Below are 19,912 nucleotides of genomic sequence, written 5' to 3'. Positions count from 1 at the left end.
TTATGGGACTATATTCAACTGGATTAAGACTGATCTGAGCAAGAAGGTAACAATTCTCAGCAATATTTTGTATGATTTAATTATGGAATTGATGACTATGTGATCTCTGTCAAATAGCCTGCAATTGATCCAGACAAAATGTAAGAAAACATGCAAATGGGGAACTTTGAAAACTGTGTTTTAAGTACATGTCTAAGTCACATATTCTAAGATTGCTACACCTGCCATGTCTTGTTACCAATGACTCAGATACTGTATCAAAAGTGTTTATATTTTGAAGGAAATTCATCTAACTAGCATTTTAAAAAAGAACATCAATCTAGTTTTTAACATCAATGTTATTTTCTGAATTGAGTTTGTTTATTGATATACAGTGAAAAACTTTATTCTGTATGCTATCCAGGTAAGTCAACCTAAATCTGAATACAACAGCAAGGGTACTATAACATAAAAATGCACAGTATAGCACTACAGAGAAAAAGTTGGTTTAAGTAGTGCAAGAGCCTCATCATTTTACCAATGAGAGGTCCAGTCTAATAACAGAGGGGAAGAAACTATCATCAAATCTGGTAATGTGTGTGCTCAAAATCATGTTTTTCTGTCCAACAGGAGTGGGGAGAACAGTGTGTGACCAGGGTGGAATGGGTTGTTCAATATGTTGGCTGCTTTCCTGAGGCAGAGGGAAGTGACTGTGCTGAGGGAGGGAAAGTCAGGTTGCACGATATCCTAAATTCATAATTCAACAAATTAGACAGTGCCATTCCCATACCAAGGTGTGATATAGCTGAACAATATATTCTCTAAGTTACATCTATAAAAATTGGTGAGAGACACTGAGGTTGTATCAATTTTTTTTTTAGGTTTCTAAGGAAGCTTCTTGGTGTAATTATCACCAATTATCAACAATCACTACCATTTCCACCTCAGACTTTTTACAGGGACGGTGACAAGTACTCCACCCCACTCCTTCATTTTCTTGAGAGGTTGTTGGACTGACTCCATATTTTAACCAAGGCATACAACACGGTAATAGACCCTTTAGCCCATGCGCCTTTGCCACCTAATTGACCTACAATCTATGCTTTTGAACAGTGGGAAGAAACCAAAGCACCTGGAGGAAAGTCACACAGACACGGGGAGAATGTACAAACACCTTAAAGACAGTGCCGGATGCGAACCCTGGTGGTTGGCACTGTAACTGTGTAGCGCTAACCATGCCATCTGTTTCTCCTTACACCGTCTCATTATTGTTTGAGATCTGGCCTGCAACAGTGGTGACATCTGCAAATTTGTAGATGATGTGAAAGCAGTATTTGGCCACACATCGATTTTCCACATTCTTCGTTGCAAGCCTGCTTCATGGAATGACAACAACTCACTGAAATCCAGCCAGTGCCAGGTTATAAATGACCAGGTAACAAACAACTCGTACTTACGAATGCTGCTCATAATGTTACCTCAGAAACTCTAAATAAGAACTGTAAGTACCCGTTCCACCTTGAGTGTAAATTCGGCTCGTGGACAAACCCAGGTAATAGAACTCGTTCGTAACCTGGGGATTGGCTGTATTGATTCAAATAGTTTTGAATTTATCCCTTAAACTTAAGCACTGGACATTACTTACAGGAGAGGTACTTGGGCACATTTTCAGGAAAAAAAAACTCCATACACCAGCGAAGGGCAAAAGGTAAAAGAGCCAAGTAGAAAGTACTTCAAGCTTTGAGTGGTGAGGAATAATTAAGCATTCCAGTCAACTCATATGGCTAAATTATATTTTAACTTACTATATAGTTACAATCCCATTTTTTTTTAAATCTTACCTTTATTTGCCATCTGGCAAAAGGTTTATTTGAAAATAAGAAGTCCATTGTCTCAGTTTCCATACTTGTTAATGATGGAATTGCACAATCAACAGCTTTGGTGCTAAGGAACTCTGCTTTTGTGGTACGCTTAGATCCTGGAACCCATTGATTATTAATGTTCTGTGTTTAACATTGACAGGGAAGACAAACAAAATCAGTGCCTATGGTGGAATTGTTAATAATAATACTGCAATAAGAATAATAATTTTAAAATATTAATAATGAGCTTATTGTCACAATACGCACCAAAATTCTTGCTTGCTGCTGCCAAACAGATATTTGTTAACTACAACCACAATTGTAAACTTAATTGAATTAATTTGTTAACTACAACTACAATTGTAAATTTAATTGAATTAGAAAAGAGAATATATACAAAATAGATAGAAAATAAATACTCACTTTGTAAATGTTAAAAAAAGTTTAAAAAATTCTTTAGAGGAATGATTTCAAACAAACATTTGAGAATTTAGATTGAGCATTCGTTCAATATCAAAAACACTTACCAGTCATACTTCAAAGTAAGACAAAAGTCTTAGGTTCTTGACTATTCTGACTGCAAGGAAAAATGGCAGCTGTTGAAAAATCATGTTGTGTGTGGCGGACCAAGTGGCCGCAGAGTTGTATAAGCAGAATTGCCGCACCAAGTCGCCAGCACAGAATGGTGAGGGCTCCCTTTCTTTGCACAGGAGAAGCCCGTGTTTGCAGACTCGCATGGGTGGATGGAGCACGTTGCTTCCCCATTGGCATGTTGCCAGAGAGACAATGACTGCAGCACACTAACTTCACTCCCCTTTGTGAGGCGCACTGACATCACTCCCCTTTGTGAGGCGCACTGACATCACTCCCCTTTATGATTTGCATAATTGTTTAAAATAAAAAATAGTTTGCAGTAATTCTCTGGAAAACTCTTTTTTTGATCTCTGCATTTAGTACCACTAAATTGGTGACCCTGACGGCTGTTCAGCATCTTTTGAGCCCCGACTGTGAAACATAGTGAGAAAGTCTGCAGAATTGATATCACTTCTACGCTGCACGTGGTGGCTGTGAAACTGCCCACCTTCTGGCCTCACAGACCACGTCCATGATTCCACCAGACAGAGGCCCAGTTCCACATTAGGAACAGAGTAAATGAAGCCACCAAATTCTGGCATGTAGTCACCTCATTAGATGAAGATTCTGCTGCCAAGGTAGATGATTTTATCAACAACCCGCCTGAGGAAGATCAATACAGTGCATTTAAGGCACACACCCTCACGACTTTCAGCATGTCTGATCTGGAAAAGAGGCACACGCTTTCTCCACTTCAATGATTTGGGGGACAGAAGGCCATCAGAGATGATGAATGAAATGCTTGCATTAGCAGACGGCCATTTCAATTGCTTAATGTTCAAGGTAGCCTTCTTGGAACAGCTCCCTCATGACATCGCCCTGCTGCTCTCTTCTGCTGACTTCTCCAAACCAAGGGAAATGGTGAGGGAGGCAGACAGATTTCACAGGGTACCGTAGCCTCCCAAGGCAAAGTTTCAACAGGTCACCTTGGACAGTCAAGTCAATGCAGCCGCCAGTTCATGGCATTCCACAAGCAACTGAGGAAGAAAAAGCCATTGGAGAACAGTGAGTGGTGCTTCTACCACAGAAAATGGGGCAGGAATGCATGCCACTGTGTGCCACCCTCCAGTTACGTGGTTGACTCCCAGGGAAACGACAACTCCAACTGCCACTGATGGCCTTGACGGTTGGTGACCAGACCAGCCTGTTATATGCACTGATCAGCGCAAGGGATGCAAACTGCTAGTCGACACCGGAACTCAGCTCGGTATTCCCACCGTCCTCTTATGAGCAGGAATTTCAAATGCCTCAAGCCAATATATGTGCCATCAACAGCACTACGATTAACATTTATGGTACCAAGTCAAATATAACTGGTATTAGGCGTCACTCCTTACCGCTGGACTTTCACACTAGTGGCGGTAGGACAGCACATTTTGAGAGCGGACTTCCTGAGGGCACATAACTTGCTGGTAGACGTGAAAGGGCGGCGTTTTGTCCACATCACTATATTCCACACATGCGCACTTTCTTCAGGTCACCGGTTGGCATCACTGCTACAGGTGCAAACACTCACCACTGATGATTTTGCAAACTTATTAGCAGAGTTTCCTGAACTACTTACACCAGATTTCCATTTAGTCTCTCCACATTATGGACTTCAGCACTACTTAACCACCACCAGCCATCCCCTACATTCTAAGGCATGCCGACTTCCCCTTGACTGGCTACCACAGGCCAAAAAAGAGTTCAAAACTATCAAGGAACTAGGCATCATCCGAAGGTTTGACAGTCCTTGGGCATTGCCACTCCATATGGTGCCCAAAGCATCCAATGGCCTAAGACCTTGTGGAGATTACAGACACCTCAGCAGTGCAACTGTGCTGGATAGGTATCCAATACCATACATTCGAGATTTTGCTGCTAACTTCCACGGAAAATGTATCTTCTCGAAGTTAGACTTAGTAAAAGGTCATCACTAAATCCCTATCCACCCGGAGGACATCCCTAAAATGGCTATTGTTACTCCATTAGGTCTATTTGAGTTTTTGAAGATGCCTTTCAGCCTTAAGAACATGGCTCGGATGTTCCAATGTTCAATGGATGCCATCATGAAAGATATGCCTTTCATTTTCATCTACCTCGATGACATCTTAGTGGCCAGAGAGTCAACACAAGAGCATAGACAACACTTGAAACGATTGTTCCGGAGGTTTTGGGATTTTGACCTTTCTATCAACCTTGTGAAGTGTGCATTTGCCAAACACAAAATTGAATTTTTGGAACACAGGATTTTGAATGCAAGTGCAACCTGGCTTCCAGACAGAGTATCCACCATTCGAGCCTTCCTAAAGCCCACTACAGTTAAAGGGCTACAAGAATTCCGGGGAATGGTTAACATTTATAACAGGTTCATCCCAGCAGCTGCCAGGATCATGAAGGCCTTGTTCCACATCCTCACCGGCAAACCTAAAAAACTGTTCTCAACTACAAAGGATACAGAAGCATTTGACAAAGCAAAAGGGGTGCTTTCAAAGGTAACCATGTTGGCCCACCCTCATATGCACGTCCCGCTTGGACTCATGTCAGATGTATTGGACATTGCCATGGGAGTGGTCCCAGAACAGAAAATCAGTGGTTACTGGCAACCCTTGGCATTTTTCAGCCACCACCTATGCCTGCCCAAATTAAAGTACAGCATTTTCAACCAGGAGTTGTTAGTGCTTTATCTGGCCATCAAAAATTTCAGATATTTTCTCAAGGGCAGGCATTTACTGACCATAAGCCTCTAATATTTGCCCTTGCCAAGATTACAGATCCATCGTTGGCATGTCAACAGAGGCATCTAGCCTATATTTCTGAACTTACCTCTGATGTGCAGCATTTGACCAGTAAAGACAATGTTGCAGCTGATGTCTTGTCCAGGACAGAGGTCAATGCGATTACAGGAGGGCTGAATCTCCCAACAAGAGGACCAGGAGGTACAATCTTTCCGTACAGCTATTACAGACATTCTCTCAGCCGACGTTTCATTGGGCCACGACCAGGTGAACATACTTTGTGATATTTCAACTGGACACCTATGACCAATCATCCCACTGTCTTGGCAGAGGAAACATTTCAACCACATTCACGGCCTGTCCCATCCATCTGTCCACACAACCAGCTTCTGTCCTCAAAATATGTCTGACATGGCTTAAGGAAGCAGGCCAATCACTGCGCATGAACATGCCTCTCCTGCCTGGCAGTTAAGATCCAACAGCACACCCAAGGACTTTTTCAACAATTTCCACCTATGACCCAAAGGTTTCACCATGTACACATAGACATTGTGGGCCGGTTGCCTGTGTCCAGAGGTCAACAGTATAAACTAATAATGGTTTACCCGCTGGCCAGAAGTGACACCAATGATGAACATCACCACTAAAGTGCGTGCTCGAACTTTTCTCTCAATTCGGAGTACCTGTCCATCTAACCTCTGACAGGTGAACTCCGTTTACTTCAACCTTGTGGAAAAATCTGGTGAGACTTTGTGGTACCACACTCAGGCTAATGGGCTAGTGGATTGTCTCCACCAGCAGCTGAAACAAGCTTCACAAGCAAGACTTAACGGGCCTCAGCGGGCAGATGAGTTACCATGGGTGCTGCTGGGTATTAGAATGGCACCCAAGGATGATCTGGAGACCTCTTCCACAGAATTAGTTTACCTCCTCTCCAAGTACCAGCAGACATCACTCCTTCTCCAGTCAAAGATAGATACTTGGTTATAGAGGAATTACAAACAAGTTGGGTTCCCTGGCTCTGGTTCCAGCAACACATCATGGATCACCACCTACACACATTTCTGCTGCTCTCGACTCTACTTCTTAAGTCTTTGTTTAACATCCATCCCTTGCTACGCTCCTGCCTTACAAGGGGCCTAATAAACTGCTGCAGCACAATAGATACACGGTGCTATTGGAAATTGGTGGTCAATCAGGAATTTTTACACGAGACAGTCTGAAGCCTGCACACATGAACTTTGCTGAACCTGTGCAAACCCCACCTCCCAAGCACTGGGGACACCCTCCTAAAATAGCCAAAGTTGTGACATTGCAGCCTTAAAACGATTCTTGGGAGGGGTGGGGGTGATGAGGTGGACACAGCAGCTGGACAGGCAGAATCGCCGCACTCAGCGGCTGGCGCAGAATGGTGTAGGCTCCACTTATCTGCCCAGGAGAAGCATGTGTAGGGTGATAAATAGCGTTGCTTCCCTGCTGGCATGTTGCCAGAGAGACAATGACTCTGCAATGAGTTAACTTCACTCACCTTTATGAGGCGCGCTGACATCACTCCCCCTTATGTGGCGAGCTGACATCACTCCTTTATGAAGTGCACTGACACCACTCCCCTTTATGAGGTGCATTGACATCATTCCCTTTTATGAGGTGCACTGACACCACTCCCCTTTATGAAGCGCGCTGACACCATTCTCTTTGTGAGGCGCATGATTGTTTAAAATAAAAAACGGTAGTTGACTCTTCTCTTGTAAGCTGCATTACCTGAGCTCTGCAGTTAGTACCACTAAATTTTGAAACCAGACACAGTTTCACTGTCAAGTTCAATTATCCTTGAGGGCTATGACATATAATAGAATTTTTTTTTAATCATTAATGTAATTAATTATTTGAACTGAAGATATTTTAAAAATATTAAAGATTCTATTTTGTATTTTTTGTCATATTACAAACTAACTATCAATGTATTATGCAGATTAGATTATGTATGGATTGCAAGAATAAATAAGCTTGCCTTATGTTATTTGACTGCTACAAATGATCAAAACCCTCAACTTCCCATGATAAATCCCATGGATTTCTGCATTCCGTTTGATGGCAAAATGCCCCAATATGCTGGAGAAGCTACCCAGTGCCGCGAAAATCATGTTTTCTGAGTTGATCTACGTAATAAACCACCTACCTCAACAAATCGCTACTGTAAGGGATCATCATTATTATCCTGTCTTACAACATAAATCCCCAAAGTCCAACAAAGTGAGGATACTTTACCTACATGAACACTTAGTCTATTCTTCCACAGCACAGTGATCTTTAGAAGAATATTCTCCATCGTGTCAGCATGAATTTGCCAACTTCCCTCCAAGTATTTTTTACATTGGAAAAGCCCAAATTTCCTTTCATCTATTTGCAAATTATTCCAGGAATTTCAATCATCATCCATTCTTTTACTCTATTGCCACAATCCTCAAGCAGCTCGCCAGGCAGCCATTATCAATCTGTGGAGCCTTGAACTCCTAATCTTAGTTACTTGACCAGGGTAGCAAACTGCTAAGTGACCACTTGATAACAATGGGACCAGGCACACTGAGAATTACAATACTACATTAGTGTGCACAGAATAGAATTTTGTGCTCCTAGTTGCCATTGTGTTTACCCATGATCCATAGAACCATAGAATATTACAGCACAGAAAACATTGCCTTAAGCCGTTCTAGTCTGTGCCAAAGTATTATTATGCCTAGTCCAACCAGCGTGCACCCAGACCATAGCCCTCCATGCACCACCCATCCACGTACTTGTCAAAATTTTTCCTAAATGTGAAAATTAAACCTGCATTCTCCACATCAGCTGGCAGCTCATCCCAGTCTCCCACTACTTTCTGATTGAAGAAGTTCCCCTAATGTTCCTTCTAAACTTTTTCCCTTTCTCCCATAATCCATGTCCTCTGGTTTGTATTTCACCTAACCACAATGGTAAAAGCCTAAGCTTATTTGCATTTACTCTATCTCTACTCCTCATAATTTTGTATACCTCTGCGGCACCCCACTGCAGTGGCAAATGAGCTGGCCCTCTGGGTAGTGAGCGCAACCAAAGACCAGCATCCCGCACAGCAGCACTGGCCCTAACAAGCAAACCGGCAGGTGAACGGCAAGGACAGCTTAAAGGCCAGCGACCCCAAAATGGCACTGACCTTGCTGCACAGCCAACAGACGGGGACAGCGCGAGGGTAAGAAGGGCATTGTTATGCAGGAAAATACCCATGCGCGGGAAACCCACTTTTGTTATGCATGTTGAGACAACTGCCAGGGGGTGACGGCGGGAACAGTGCAAGCATAAAAGTTGGGCCTGAGCCCTAATAAAACTCAGATCTTAACCTGACTACTCTATGTGTGTGGTCCCTTCTTTTGAGTAGCGCAAGGCTACACCTCTATCAAATCTCCCCTCGCTCAAATTTCAATCATCAAACAGCGCAGCACAGAAATAGGACCTTTGGCCCTCAATACCTGTACTAATCATGATGTCAAATTAAACTAATTCCATCTGGCTGCACATGATCATATCCCTTCCTTCCTGCATGTTCATGACCCTGTCTAAATTCAAGTTTTTCCAACCACTCTCTATAGTAGCTAAAACTCTTTAATGTAAACAACATCCTGGTGAACTTCTACACTCCCTTGAAAACCCTGTAAAGTGGGACCAGGTCTGCACTCAGCATTCAAAATGGCGCCTTATAGTGGCAAATCTTTGTGGGCAGATCTGATGGAAATTGTCACATTTTCCCATTCAGAACTATTAAAACTCAAACCCTTTACCACAGAAAAGAACTTACCTGTGAAAAATGATGTCCTAAGATCGCTGGCAGAGCTTTCAATTGACAGAAACTGCAGAATCCATCTGCTTTAATCAGCCGTAGCACAGGCGAGTTAAACACCATGGGAGTTTCAAACAGCGAGTTAATGGGCCAGTTAAACTCCGTGGGAGATATAAGCAGCCAACAGGCCATTTAAGCACCGCGGGAGATTTAAACAGCCAGGGCATGAGCTATTTAAAAACCACGGGAGTAATGAGCAGCCTACCCACAGGCCTTTTAAAGAAGACCTGACCACGAGGACACAGAAGGGGACTATGGGTCAAGCTAAGACTCCAGGCCCGGTGGTTTCCGCTCTCTACCATCCAAATAGACAACATCCAATCCTTGGAAACAAATTTCATGAACTCAGGTCCAGATAACATCATCAGAGGGACATCAGAAAGTGCAGTGTGATGTGCTTCACAGAAACATGGCTAAAAGAGGGCATTCCAGACACGGTGCGACAGTCAGTGGGCTACACACTCCATCTTCTTGACTGGACACCAGCAACAGGAAAAACCAGGGGGAGGCAGCATTTGTTTAATCATCAATTCATCGTGGTACATAAATGTGACGGTCACGACCCAGTCATGCTCCCCCAACCTCGAACATCTGGAAATCAAGTGCTGCCCATTCTTGCTCCCAACAGTTGGAGCAAGATTTGAAAAGCTCAGATTCAGCAGGAAGAAGCTTATTGGGCAATTGAGGTCCAGTGACTCAAACATCATTATAAAAGAGAGGGATTGTGTAGTGGAGCAGTCATCGTCAAAGGGCTTCGGTGAGAAGAGGCTGAGGTGAAGGTGCAGGAGTTGAAGTAACAAAGGAACAAAAAGGATTGAGCAAGTTAGGGCAGGTTTTATTTATATATTTTTTTCATCTAATCACAGACAGTGGGAATGGCAGCAAGGGCAGGGGAATGCTTCTCTTGCAGAATGTGAGTAGTCCTGGAATCCAGCAGTATCCTTTATGACTTCATCTGCGAGAAGTCCATCTAGCTGCAGCTCCTGACAAACCACAATAAAGGAATTAGAGCTGAGAGGCTGAGGGGGTGATAGACAGGAGTTGCAGGGATGCTATCACATCTTGGAGGCAGGAAGAGGGTAGCTGGGTGACAGTCAGGTGAGGGAAAGGTAATAGGCAGTCAGTGCAGTGCACAGCCGTGGCTATTCCCCTCAATAACCAGTATACCATTTTGGATACAGTTGGGTTGGGTAACCTACCGGGTCAAGCCATGGCAATCAGGCTTCTAGCATGCAGTCTGATCTTTTGGCTAAGAAGGGAAGGGAGGACAAGAGGCGAGCTGTAGCTACAGGGCATTCTATAGTCAGCAGAACAGATAAGAGGTTCTGTGGAAGTTATTGAGAAACTCTGAGTGGCATGGTTGGTGTAATGGTTACCACAACATCTTTGCAGTCCCAGTGATCAGGATCAGGGTTCGAATCCCGTGCTGTCTGCAAGGATTTTGTATGTTCTCCCCGTGTCAGTGTGGGTTTTCCCCAGGGACTCCAGTTTCCTTCCACTATTTGAAATATACCAGAGGTGTAACTTAATCAGGTGTGAATTAGGTGGTATGGACTCGTGGGCATAAAAGGCCTGTTACCATGCTGTCTGTTTAAATTTTTTAATTATTTAAAATCCCAGATGGTTTGTTGCCTCCCTGGTGCCAGTATATGAGATATCTCAGATCAAGTTCACGGCATTCTCAGGAGAGAAGGTGAACAGCCAGATTTTGTGCTGCAAGTAGGGATCAATGTCATGGGTCAGAAGAGTGATGAGGTTCTGCAAAGAGAGATCAGGGTGTTAGATGCAAAGTTGAAGGTCAGAATCTCCAGGGTTGTGATCTCAGGATTGCCACTCATGCCATGTGCGAGTGAGGTTAGAAGTAGTAGGATAATGCAGTTTAAGGCATGATGCAGGAGGGTGGGCTTCAGGTTTCTGGATCATTGGGCTCTCTTCCAGAGTAGGTGGGACTTGTTCTGACAGGATGGTTTGCCTCTGAACTGGAGAAGGATTAATATTCTTGAGGGAAGATTTGGGCGGCGGGGGGGGGGAATGGAACTAGATTTACAGGGAGATGGATCATCAGTACCAGAGTAGATAGGGGAGTGAAGAAGGGGAAAGATGATGTGAAAAATTGCATGTACTATTAGAAGTCAAAGCGTTGAACTGGGCGGAAATGTTCTCAGGTGCATCTATTTCAATACCAGGAAGCATTGTGGGAAAGGCAGACAAGCATGATTAGCACCTGGAATTATGACACTGTGGTCATGAGTGAAACTTGGTAGCAGGAGGGGCAGCACTGGCAGCTCAATGTCCTGAGCTTCCATTGTTTCAGGATTGATAAAGCAGCAGGGTGGGGTGGGAGGGAGGGGCGAATGAAAGGGGGAGGAGTGACATTGCTCATCAGGGAAAATATCACAGCTGTGATCAGACAGGACAGTCCAGAAGGATATGGGTGGAGGTGAGGAAAGGGAAAGTATGACCACACTCATGGGGTTGTATTATAGATGACCCAATAGCCAACAAAAATTAGAGGACTAAATCTGTGGAGAGATGGCAGACAGCTGCAGGAACGCAAGGTTGTGATAGTAAGAGATTTTAATTTTCCAGATAGAGACCGGGACTTCCATACCGTAAAAGGGCTGGATTACTTGGAGTTTGTCAAATGTGTTCAGGAAAGTTTTCTAAATCAATATATAGAGATACCAACTAGAAAGAGTGCAATACTGGATTCTCCTATTGAGGAAGGAGACAGGACTGGACAGAATAATGCATAGAAGAACATTATGGGTCCAGTGATCATAATGCCATTAGGTTCAAGTTAATTAATGAGGATTGGTCTGGGGCTTGTGCTGACTTTCTAAATTGGAGAAAGTAAAAACACACTGAAATACTGGACATATTTTCAGCTGGTTTTTTTGGAGTCTATAGAAGACAAAGATATTCAATTAATTTATATCCATTTAACACCTTTTGTTGGTGTGGATTCTACCCCTCCCATTGTTTGAATACTGAGACTTTGTGAGATTTCCTGCTTCTGGCTTATTCCTTGAAGAAGGGGTGAGGCCCAAAATGTCAGTAATACATCTTTGTCTCTTATGGACACTGAAAAAAACAGCTGAGTTCCTCCAGCATTTTAGTGTGTTTTTTTTCTACAATACATCATCTGCAGACTATTGTATTTCATAAAATTGGAGAAAGATCAATTTGAGGAAATGAGAAAGGATCTTGAATGCCTGGACTAGGATAAGTTGTTTTCTGGCAAGGATTTGTGAGCTAAGAGGAAAACTAGTCCTCATCAAGGGATCAACCGTGGAGAGGATCAAGAACTTCAACTTCCTGCGTGTTAACATCTTCGAGGATCTGTCCTGGATCTCCATGTTGATGCAATCACGAAGAAGGCTCGCCAACGACTATACTTTACGAGGAGTTTGAGGAAAGCCGATATGTGAATGAAGACTCATGAGAACTTCTACAGGTGTACCGTGGAAAGCATTCCGGCTGGCTGCATCACTGTTTTGGAGGTGCCAACACTCAGGACAAGTAAAAACTCTAGCGGGTTGTTAACTTGACCTGTGTCATCGGGGCACCAGTCTTCGCTTCATCAAGGACATTTACAAGAGGTGGTGTCTTAAGAAAGCAGCTTCTATCCTCAAAGACCCCCACCATCCAGGCCATGCCCTCTTCACTATCAGGAAAAACGTACAGGAGCCTAAAGATGAGCACAACGATATAGGACAGCTTCTTCCCCTCTGCCATCAGATTCCTGAATGAACAATGAACCACAGACATGGCTTTTTGAGTTTTTCTTTCACTATTTCTATTTACTTTGTAAGGTGATTTATATAAATTTTTGCCCTGTGATGCTGTCACAAAACAACAAATTTCATGACATGTTCATGGTAATAAATTCTTATTCAAATTTTGATTCTTATTTTGTGGTCTAACCAAAATTATGCACAGCCACACATGACCTTCATAACTTTTGTCCTCAATGTTCTAGCTGATGAAGACAAGCATGCCATACCTTGCACCCTAAGGTCTCCCTCAAAGAATGGAAGAATAGCTAAAGCATACAGACTGTGGTGTATAATACTAATCAAAACTTGAATCCCTGAGATTATCCATGTGGTATAATGTTTAATACAGGTATTAGAAATGCTGTTAGTTGTAAATTTATTGCCTTGAACAAGGGATGTCCTGCTGGTGGCTCAAGCTTTGCTATTTGCCTCATTTAGCATGAACACTAACGCAACTAAAGATTCTTAAAAGAACTACCCCCACCCAAAAAAAATCAGCATTGCAAATCTGTGCCACGTGAAGAATACCTTCAGTATTCTCTTTATATCACACAAGGTCTATTATTTCCTGGTATTCCCTAGTCTTATTGCACACGGACCTGGATATATCACTCGCTGCCTTGCAAATTCATCACAGGCTTTGTTGGCGTGATATCAGGTTATTTAACAATCTCCTGAGCACATTATGGCAAAACTGCTGGGGCACCTCTTCCTTGCTTTTACCCATTCACCTTTCCTTTCAGCCTGTTCAACAATTCCCATCAGAGGGGCCATCATTAAATTTCATATACAATGAAGTGAGTCGTGACCAGTACCTTGATTACCACTCCTGCACTGTACTGACTGATCATTTGCATCCCAGGTTGTCCACTCACTTTCCAATGGTAACACGTGAGCTGTCATAAACGACTCTTTTGAAATGATAATCTGTAATCTGGTTGACCAGTGTTCCAGAGCCAGAGACATTGTGGTACCTCTTCAAACTTGCCTAACCAGTGGGGTCAGTATATCCCAAAATGCAAGTAACAATCCAATTGCTCTCCTAGATCACAACAGACTTCATGCAGGTCAGTAAAAATTTGGTTCCAGCATTTATGTTTTAAGTAAAATTATTTTAGATGGCACCAGGCAATGTAATGTGACTGAGCTAGCAAGATAAAAATCGACATATAATCCACAGACATCTTGGCTTTGCTCGCAAGAAATCATTTACATACCAAGCATTTTATTTTTTTTATTTGATTCTTCACATTCTCTTAAGTGATTAGGTCATGAGATGACAGCCTTTTCTCTTAAGCCTAACGTCGAAGTACTCGAGATGGCAGAGGTCGACAGCATCGAGTCCACGCTGCTGAAGATCCAGCTGCGCTGGGTGGGTCACGTCTCCAGAATGGAGGACCATCGCCTTCCCAAGATCGTGTTATATGGCGAGCTCTCCACTGGCCACCGTGACAGAGGTGCACCAAAGAAAAGGTACAAGGACTGCCTAAAGAAATCTCTTGGTGCCTGCCACATTGACCACCGCCAGTGGGCTGATATCGCCTCAAACCGTGCATCTTGGCACCTCACAGTTTGGCGGGCAGCAACCTCCTTTGAAGAAGACCGCAGAGCCCACCTCACTGACAAAAGGCAAAGGAGGAAAAACCCAACACCCAACCCCAACCAACCAACTTTCCCCTGCAGCCGCTGCAACCGTGTCTGCCTGTCCCGCATCGGACTTGTCAGCCACAAACGAGCCTGCAGCTGACGTGGACATTACCCCTCCATAAATCTTCGTCCGCGAAGCCAAGCCAAAGAAAGAAGACATAATTTATACTGAATGGCATGGATAGATTCATTGGACTTAGTCTTTCATTCTGTGTGCATGCTACTTGTCCAGCCAAACACATACAGTCACTCAAATGCTCTTAAAAATCTCTCATCAGCCACTATCCTATACTTATTTTTTCAGAAATAAGAATACTTCTTAAATATATTAATCAGAATTTTACTTAAAATACAATGCATGTATTTTACTTTTATATGTTTATCATAGCTTAACCAGCAACTGAATTTACAGTTTCTCTAATGAAATTAAAGTTTTTGGTGCTGTTCAATTTTGATTATAATTTAATTGCACAAAGGATGAAAGAAGTCGAAAGGAACACACGCTTCCAAATCACAAAACATGAAAGTCCTTACCGTCAAGACGATTGCTTCACACTGGAGATGAGGAGAATCCCTGAAGCCCAAACCAAATACTCGGATTCTATTGCATTCATAGATTCGAATATCACAGAGACCACTATTCTCCAGATCAGTAATCTCAGGAGGCCGATCTTAAAAATGAAAGAGCGACCACAATAAATTTGAACTACACCATAGAGAAAAAAATTCTAACAGCACAAACAACACAAGCTGATGATTAGGTAAAAATGCAATCATGTTCAATGCACAATTTTCTAGAAGATTCTGCCAGACCACAAAAGGAAGAATGGATGAAAGAAAATAAAGTGAATTTGATGTTTACTGGGTAAACAATTCCTGCCAATCATGTGCAAATGATTGAATAATGCAATATTATCTCATGTAAATGTTGCGATGAATCCAGCTCATGGAACACACTGACAATTAGTATTACAACTAATGACACAATACCCAAATTGAAAACAAGAAATAACACAAATTTAATAGATACCATTGAATGAGCCTAGGCAGCAACTTTGATATTCTGTTCTAGGCGATGCTGATAATCCACTCAATTCTTGGCATTTATAATGTCATCTTATTAAGGATATAAGAAAGAGGAACAGGAGTAGGCCATCTCGCCCATTGAGCCTGCCCCTCGATTTAAAAAGATCATGGCTGATCTCGCCGTGGACTCAAATCCAACTACCTACCTTTCTCCCACAACTCTTAATTACCTTATTGTACAAAAATCCATCTAACATATTCCATATAACCATATAACCATTTACGGAGCGGAAACAGGCCATGTCGGCCTTTCGAGTCCGCACCGGTTCACTAGAACAACTCCACTAGCTCAAACCTCCCACTCTCCACCAATAACCCTCCAACCCCCTCACCTCCATGTACACATCCAACCTTCTCTTAAATGACAGAAGCGACCCTGCCACAACTAACTCCTCTAAATCTTTAGGCTATGTCCTTTAGTTCTAGTCTCACCTACTAGTGGAAACAACTTTCCCTTCCTATAGTTAATCCATCTCTTTCATAATTTAACGTTTCTTGAAAATCTCCTCTCATTCTTCTGAATTCTAGCAAGTATAATTCCTGGCTTCACCAGTATCCTGTATAGTTATACCAGAACCTCCCTGTTCTTAAATTCAATCCATCTAACAATGGAGGCCAACGTTGTTTCTAGATTACCTGATGCATCTTCATACTAAGTTACTGCAATTCATCCAAAGCCCCTTTGCACAACACCATGCTGCAATATTTCACCATTTAAATAATAAACTGATCGATTAATTTTTTTCTTCCATAGTGGATGACTTTACATTTACCAACATTGTGCTCCATCTGCCAGACCCTTTCCCACTCACTCAACCTATCTATATTTGTCTGCAATCTCTATATCAGTTTTGTGAAATCCACCAAATTCAACTATTCTGCACTTTACAATTTATCGACTGCAGAACGCAATCTCCTGGCAGGGGTTGCAGCTCATCAATTTTTTTTTTGGACAGCATATTTTGTTGATATTTATGGAAGCACAATGGACAAAGTTCAAATATCTGCTTGTTTGGCTTGGATAGCATACACATTTGTGAGAAATGTCTATGTTTTGAGGAGACAGCCTTCACCAGAGGTACAAGGAATGAAAAAGAATCCAGTAGATATGAGGAGTTAATATACTAAATCCTCTTCCTGTAGCTCTATATTGCGTGGTGGGGGGGGGGGGTGGGTGGGGAAATAATCATACAATATTATGATCAGCTAAATACAATTTGTGTTAAATTTTCTAATAAATAGCAATCTTAGACTATGTCAAATGCTGGCTTATTACGTGTAAACATACGAGGCAGCAAACTGGCCCCGCTTGTCACGGGGCTGCCGCGGCAAAAAATGATGTTGTGTGTCCTTCTCTTCCGGAGCAGACAGGAAGAGCGCATGCAGCCTTACATCAGTGTGACACAAGTTTCGGACCGTGAGGGGTGGGCTGACTCGGCCTTAAAGGCTGCAGCGTGAACTTCAAAGGAAATCAGTTGTGCTAAATGAGCTCGCAGTCTGCTGCCTCAGTCTTCTCACTGAGGTCAAGCACAACACACAACAGCATAACATTTTAAAATCATAAGTGTTTAAATGTTTCTTATGCTCGACAAAGACAACTCTATATTCATATATTTTTTTTTATTTGGCTTGGCTTCGCGGATGAATATTTATGGAGGGGTAATGTCCACATCAGCTGCAGGCTCGTTTGTGGCTGACAAGTCTGATGCAGGACAGGCAGACACGGTTGCAGCGGTTGCAAGGGAAAATTGGTTGGTTGGGGTTGGATGTTGGGTTTTTCCTCCTTTGTCTTTTGACAGTGAGGTGGGCTCTGCGGTCTTCTTCAAAGGAGGTTGCTGCCCGCCGAACTGTGAGGCGCCAAGATGCACGGTTTGAGGCGATATCAGCCCACTGGTGGTGGTCAATGTGGCAGGCACTAAGAGATTTCTTTAGGCAGTCCTTGTACCTCTTCTTTGGTGCACCTCTGTCTCGGTGGCCAGTGGAGAGCTCGCCATATAACACGATCTTGGGAAGGCGATGGTCCTCCATTCTGGAGACGTGACCTAACCAGTGCAGTTGGATCTTCAGCAGCGTAGATTCGATGCTGTCGGCCTCTGCCATCTCCAGTACTTCGATGTTGGAGATGAAGTCGCTCCAATGAATGTTGAGGATGGAGCGGAGACAACGCTGGTGGAAGCGTTCTAGGAGCCGTAGGTGACGCCGGTAAAGGACCCATGATTCGGAGCCGAACAGGAGTGTGGGTATGACAACGGCTCTGTATACGCTAATCTTTGTGAGGTTTTTCAGTTGGTTGTTTTTCCAGACTCTTTTGTGTAGTCTTCCAAAAGCGCTATTTGCCTTGGCGAGTCTGTTGTCTATCTCATTGTCGATCCTTGCATCCGATGAAATGGTGCAGCCGAGATAGGTAAACTGGTTGACCGTTTTGAGTTTTGTGTGCCCGATGGAGATGTGGGGGGGCTGGTAGTCATGGTGGGGAGCTGGCTGATGGAGGATCTCAGTTTTCTTCAGGCTGACTTCCAGGCCATACATTTTGGCAGTTTCCGCAAAACAGGACGTCAAGCGCTGAAGAGCTGGCTCTGAATGGGCAACTAAAGCAGCATCGTCTGCAAAGAGTAGTTCACGGACAAGTTGCTCTTGTGTCTTGGTGTGAGATAAATAGACAACATAGTGCAATGTTCTTGTATGAATTTAATGCATGTCAAAGGAATTCTTCTCCAGGAATGTATTTTTTTTTGTTTTTGTTATTAAGATGGATAGTAACATAGTCGGGCCTTTTCTTTCTTTTCACTTGTTTTATGAAAGTGATGGCAGGCTCTTCCTTAATTTAATCAATCTCAGGATCGTACTCTTACACACTTGATACATGTGACACAGAGTGATATTCACACACAATTGTTGGTGCGAGGAGTCAGAGATGGAGATGTCCGTCTGATGTCTTCAACAACTTTTTTTGATATAATTTGTAGATTATATTTTATCTAAAAGGAGACCTGCTAGAAAGCTGAATCTACAAAAAAAGTTATTTAAAGACACTTTGGCTGTGCAATGTTTTTGTGCCTTATGGTTTAAAAAAAACTCAAATGAGCTGCTTCTAGCAATTTAAGGTCACAATCAAAACTCCTTTCAAGAAATCCCAAAATATAATTGCATATTCAGGCATGAGGCAATCCAATGACTAATATATGAATGGAATATGGGCAAGCTATTGTTCGATGAAACGAGACATTTACAAATCTCAGTCTCACAATTGTGCTGTTTCAGTCAGTTTCTATAAATAGACTTTAATCAACAATGTGGCTCCTTGTCTCACCCATGAATGAATAACATTGTCCCTGTTCTGTCTAACTTTTGCTCTGCTTGACAAGGCACAATTAGGGTGCAGCAGGTGACATCAAAATCCATACATTCCAGAAGGAAAGAAAATATAATCAGCCAGGACTCACATTTCAGTGATCCCTTCTAGGTTTGTGTTGGTATAGACATTGAATTAGACTCTTCTGCCCACCAAACTCAAATTTATCAAAACTGCTGTGGATGAGGGGTGTCCCCACCAAATCTTTCAGGCTTTTCCCCAACCAGAAGCCCTGGATGAACAATGAAAACCAGAACCTGCTGAGAGCCGGATCACAGGCTTTTAAGAGAACCAGGTCAATACAGAATGAGCAGGTAGATCTAGTGAAAGCAGGTGGAGATATTAAATGAAAATGGAAACAACAAGGGACACCCGACAGCTGTGGCAGTGTCCAAATGCCACAAACCTGCTACAAAACAAAATCTGGTGAAGTAGCAGATGGTAATGCTTCACTCCAAGAGGAACTCAAATGCATTCTGTACCCGATTTGATGGTAGTAACAGCGAAGAACTACCCTTTGGCACCTCCACGTCCCCTGATGATCCCATCACCCACATATCCGAGGATGACATGCATACTCCCTTCAAGAGAGTGAATCCGAGGAAAGCTTCTGGCCCAGACTGAGTACGTAGCTGAGTATTAAAAATTTGCTGACCTACGTATATCTTCAATACCTCATTCCAGCAGGGCGTGGTACACACCCGTTTCAAACTGGCATCAATCATAGGCCCAAGAAGAGTGTAGTAACCTGCCTTAATGACTATCGACCAGTATCACTTACATCAAGAGTATTGAAGTGTTTTGAAAGGCTGGTGTTAAAGCAGATCAGCTCCTGTCTGAGCCGTGACATGGATAGAACCATAGAACAATTATAACACACAAACTGGCCACCTTGCCCCTCTAGTCTGTGCCAAATCATTTTTTTTTGCCTACTCCTAATGTCTTGGACCCAGCCCATGGCCCTCCATAACTCTTCCATCCAT

The 19,912-nt window shown here is 42.9% G+C and overlaps 1 protein-coding gene across 15 annotated transcripts in view; it reads right to left on the bottom strand.

Moving 5' to 3' along the window:
- Positions 1-19,912, bottom strand: part of LOC138761998 (von Willebrand factor D and EGF domain-containing protein) — a 327,980-nt gene that overhangs the window by 137,461 nt on the left and 170,607 nt on the right. For all 15 annotated transcript variants that reach the window (XR_011356699.1, XR_011356698.1, XM_069935108.1 and 12 more), the window contains 2 exons: positions 15,026-15,162; positions 1,821-1,982 (listed from right to left, as the gene is read on the bottom strand). Coding sequence is in view for 13 of the 15 variants with exons in the window: in XM_069935108.1 (XP_069791209.1) it covers positions 1,821-1,982; positions 15,026-15,162 (299 nt within the window). In the remaining 2 variants the exon portion in view is untranslated. The remainder of the gene's footprint in view (positions 1-1,820; positions 1,983-15,025; positions 15,163-19,912) is intronic.

This window comes from Narcine bancroftii, chromosome 4, assembly GCF_036971445.1.
Source record: "Narcine bancroftii isolate sNarBan1 chromosome 4, sNarBan1.hap1, whole genome shotgun sequence".
In the NCBI taxonomy this organism is placed as follows: Eukaryota; Metazoa; Chordata; class Chondrichthyes; order Torpediniformes; family Narcinidae; genus Narcine; species Narcine bancroftii.
The sequence above is the reverse complement of the archived record's forward strand: the minus strand, read 5'-3'. Positions and strand labels throughout refer to the sequence as shown.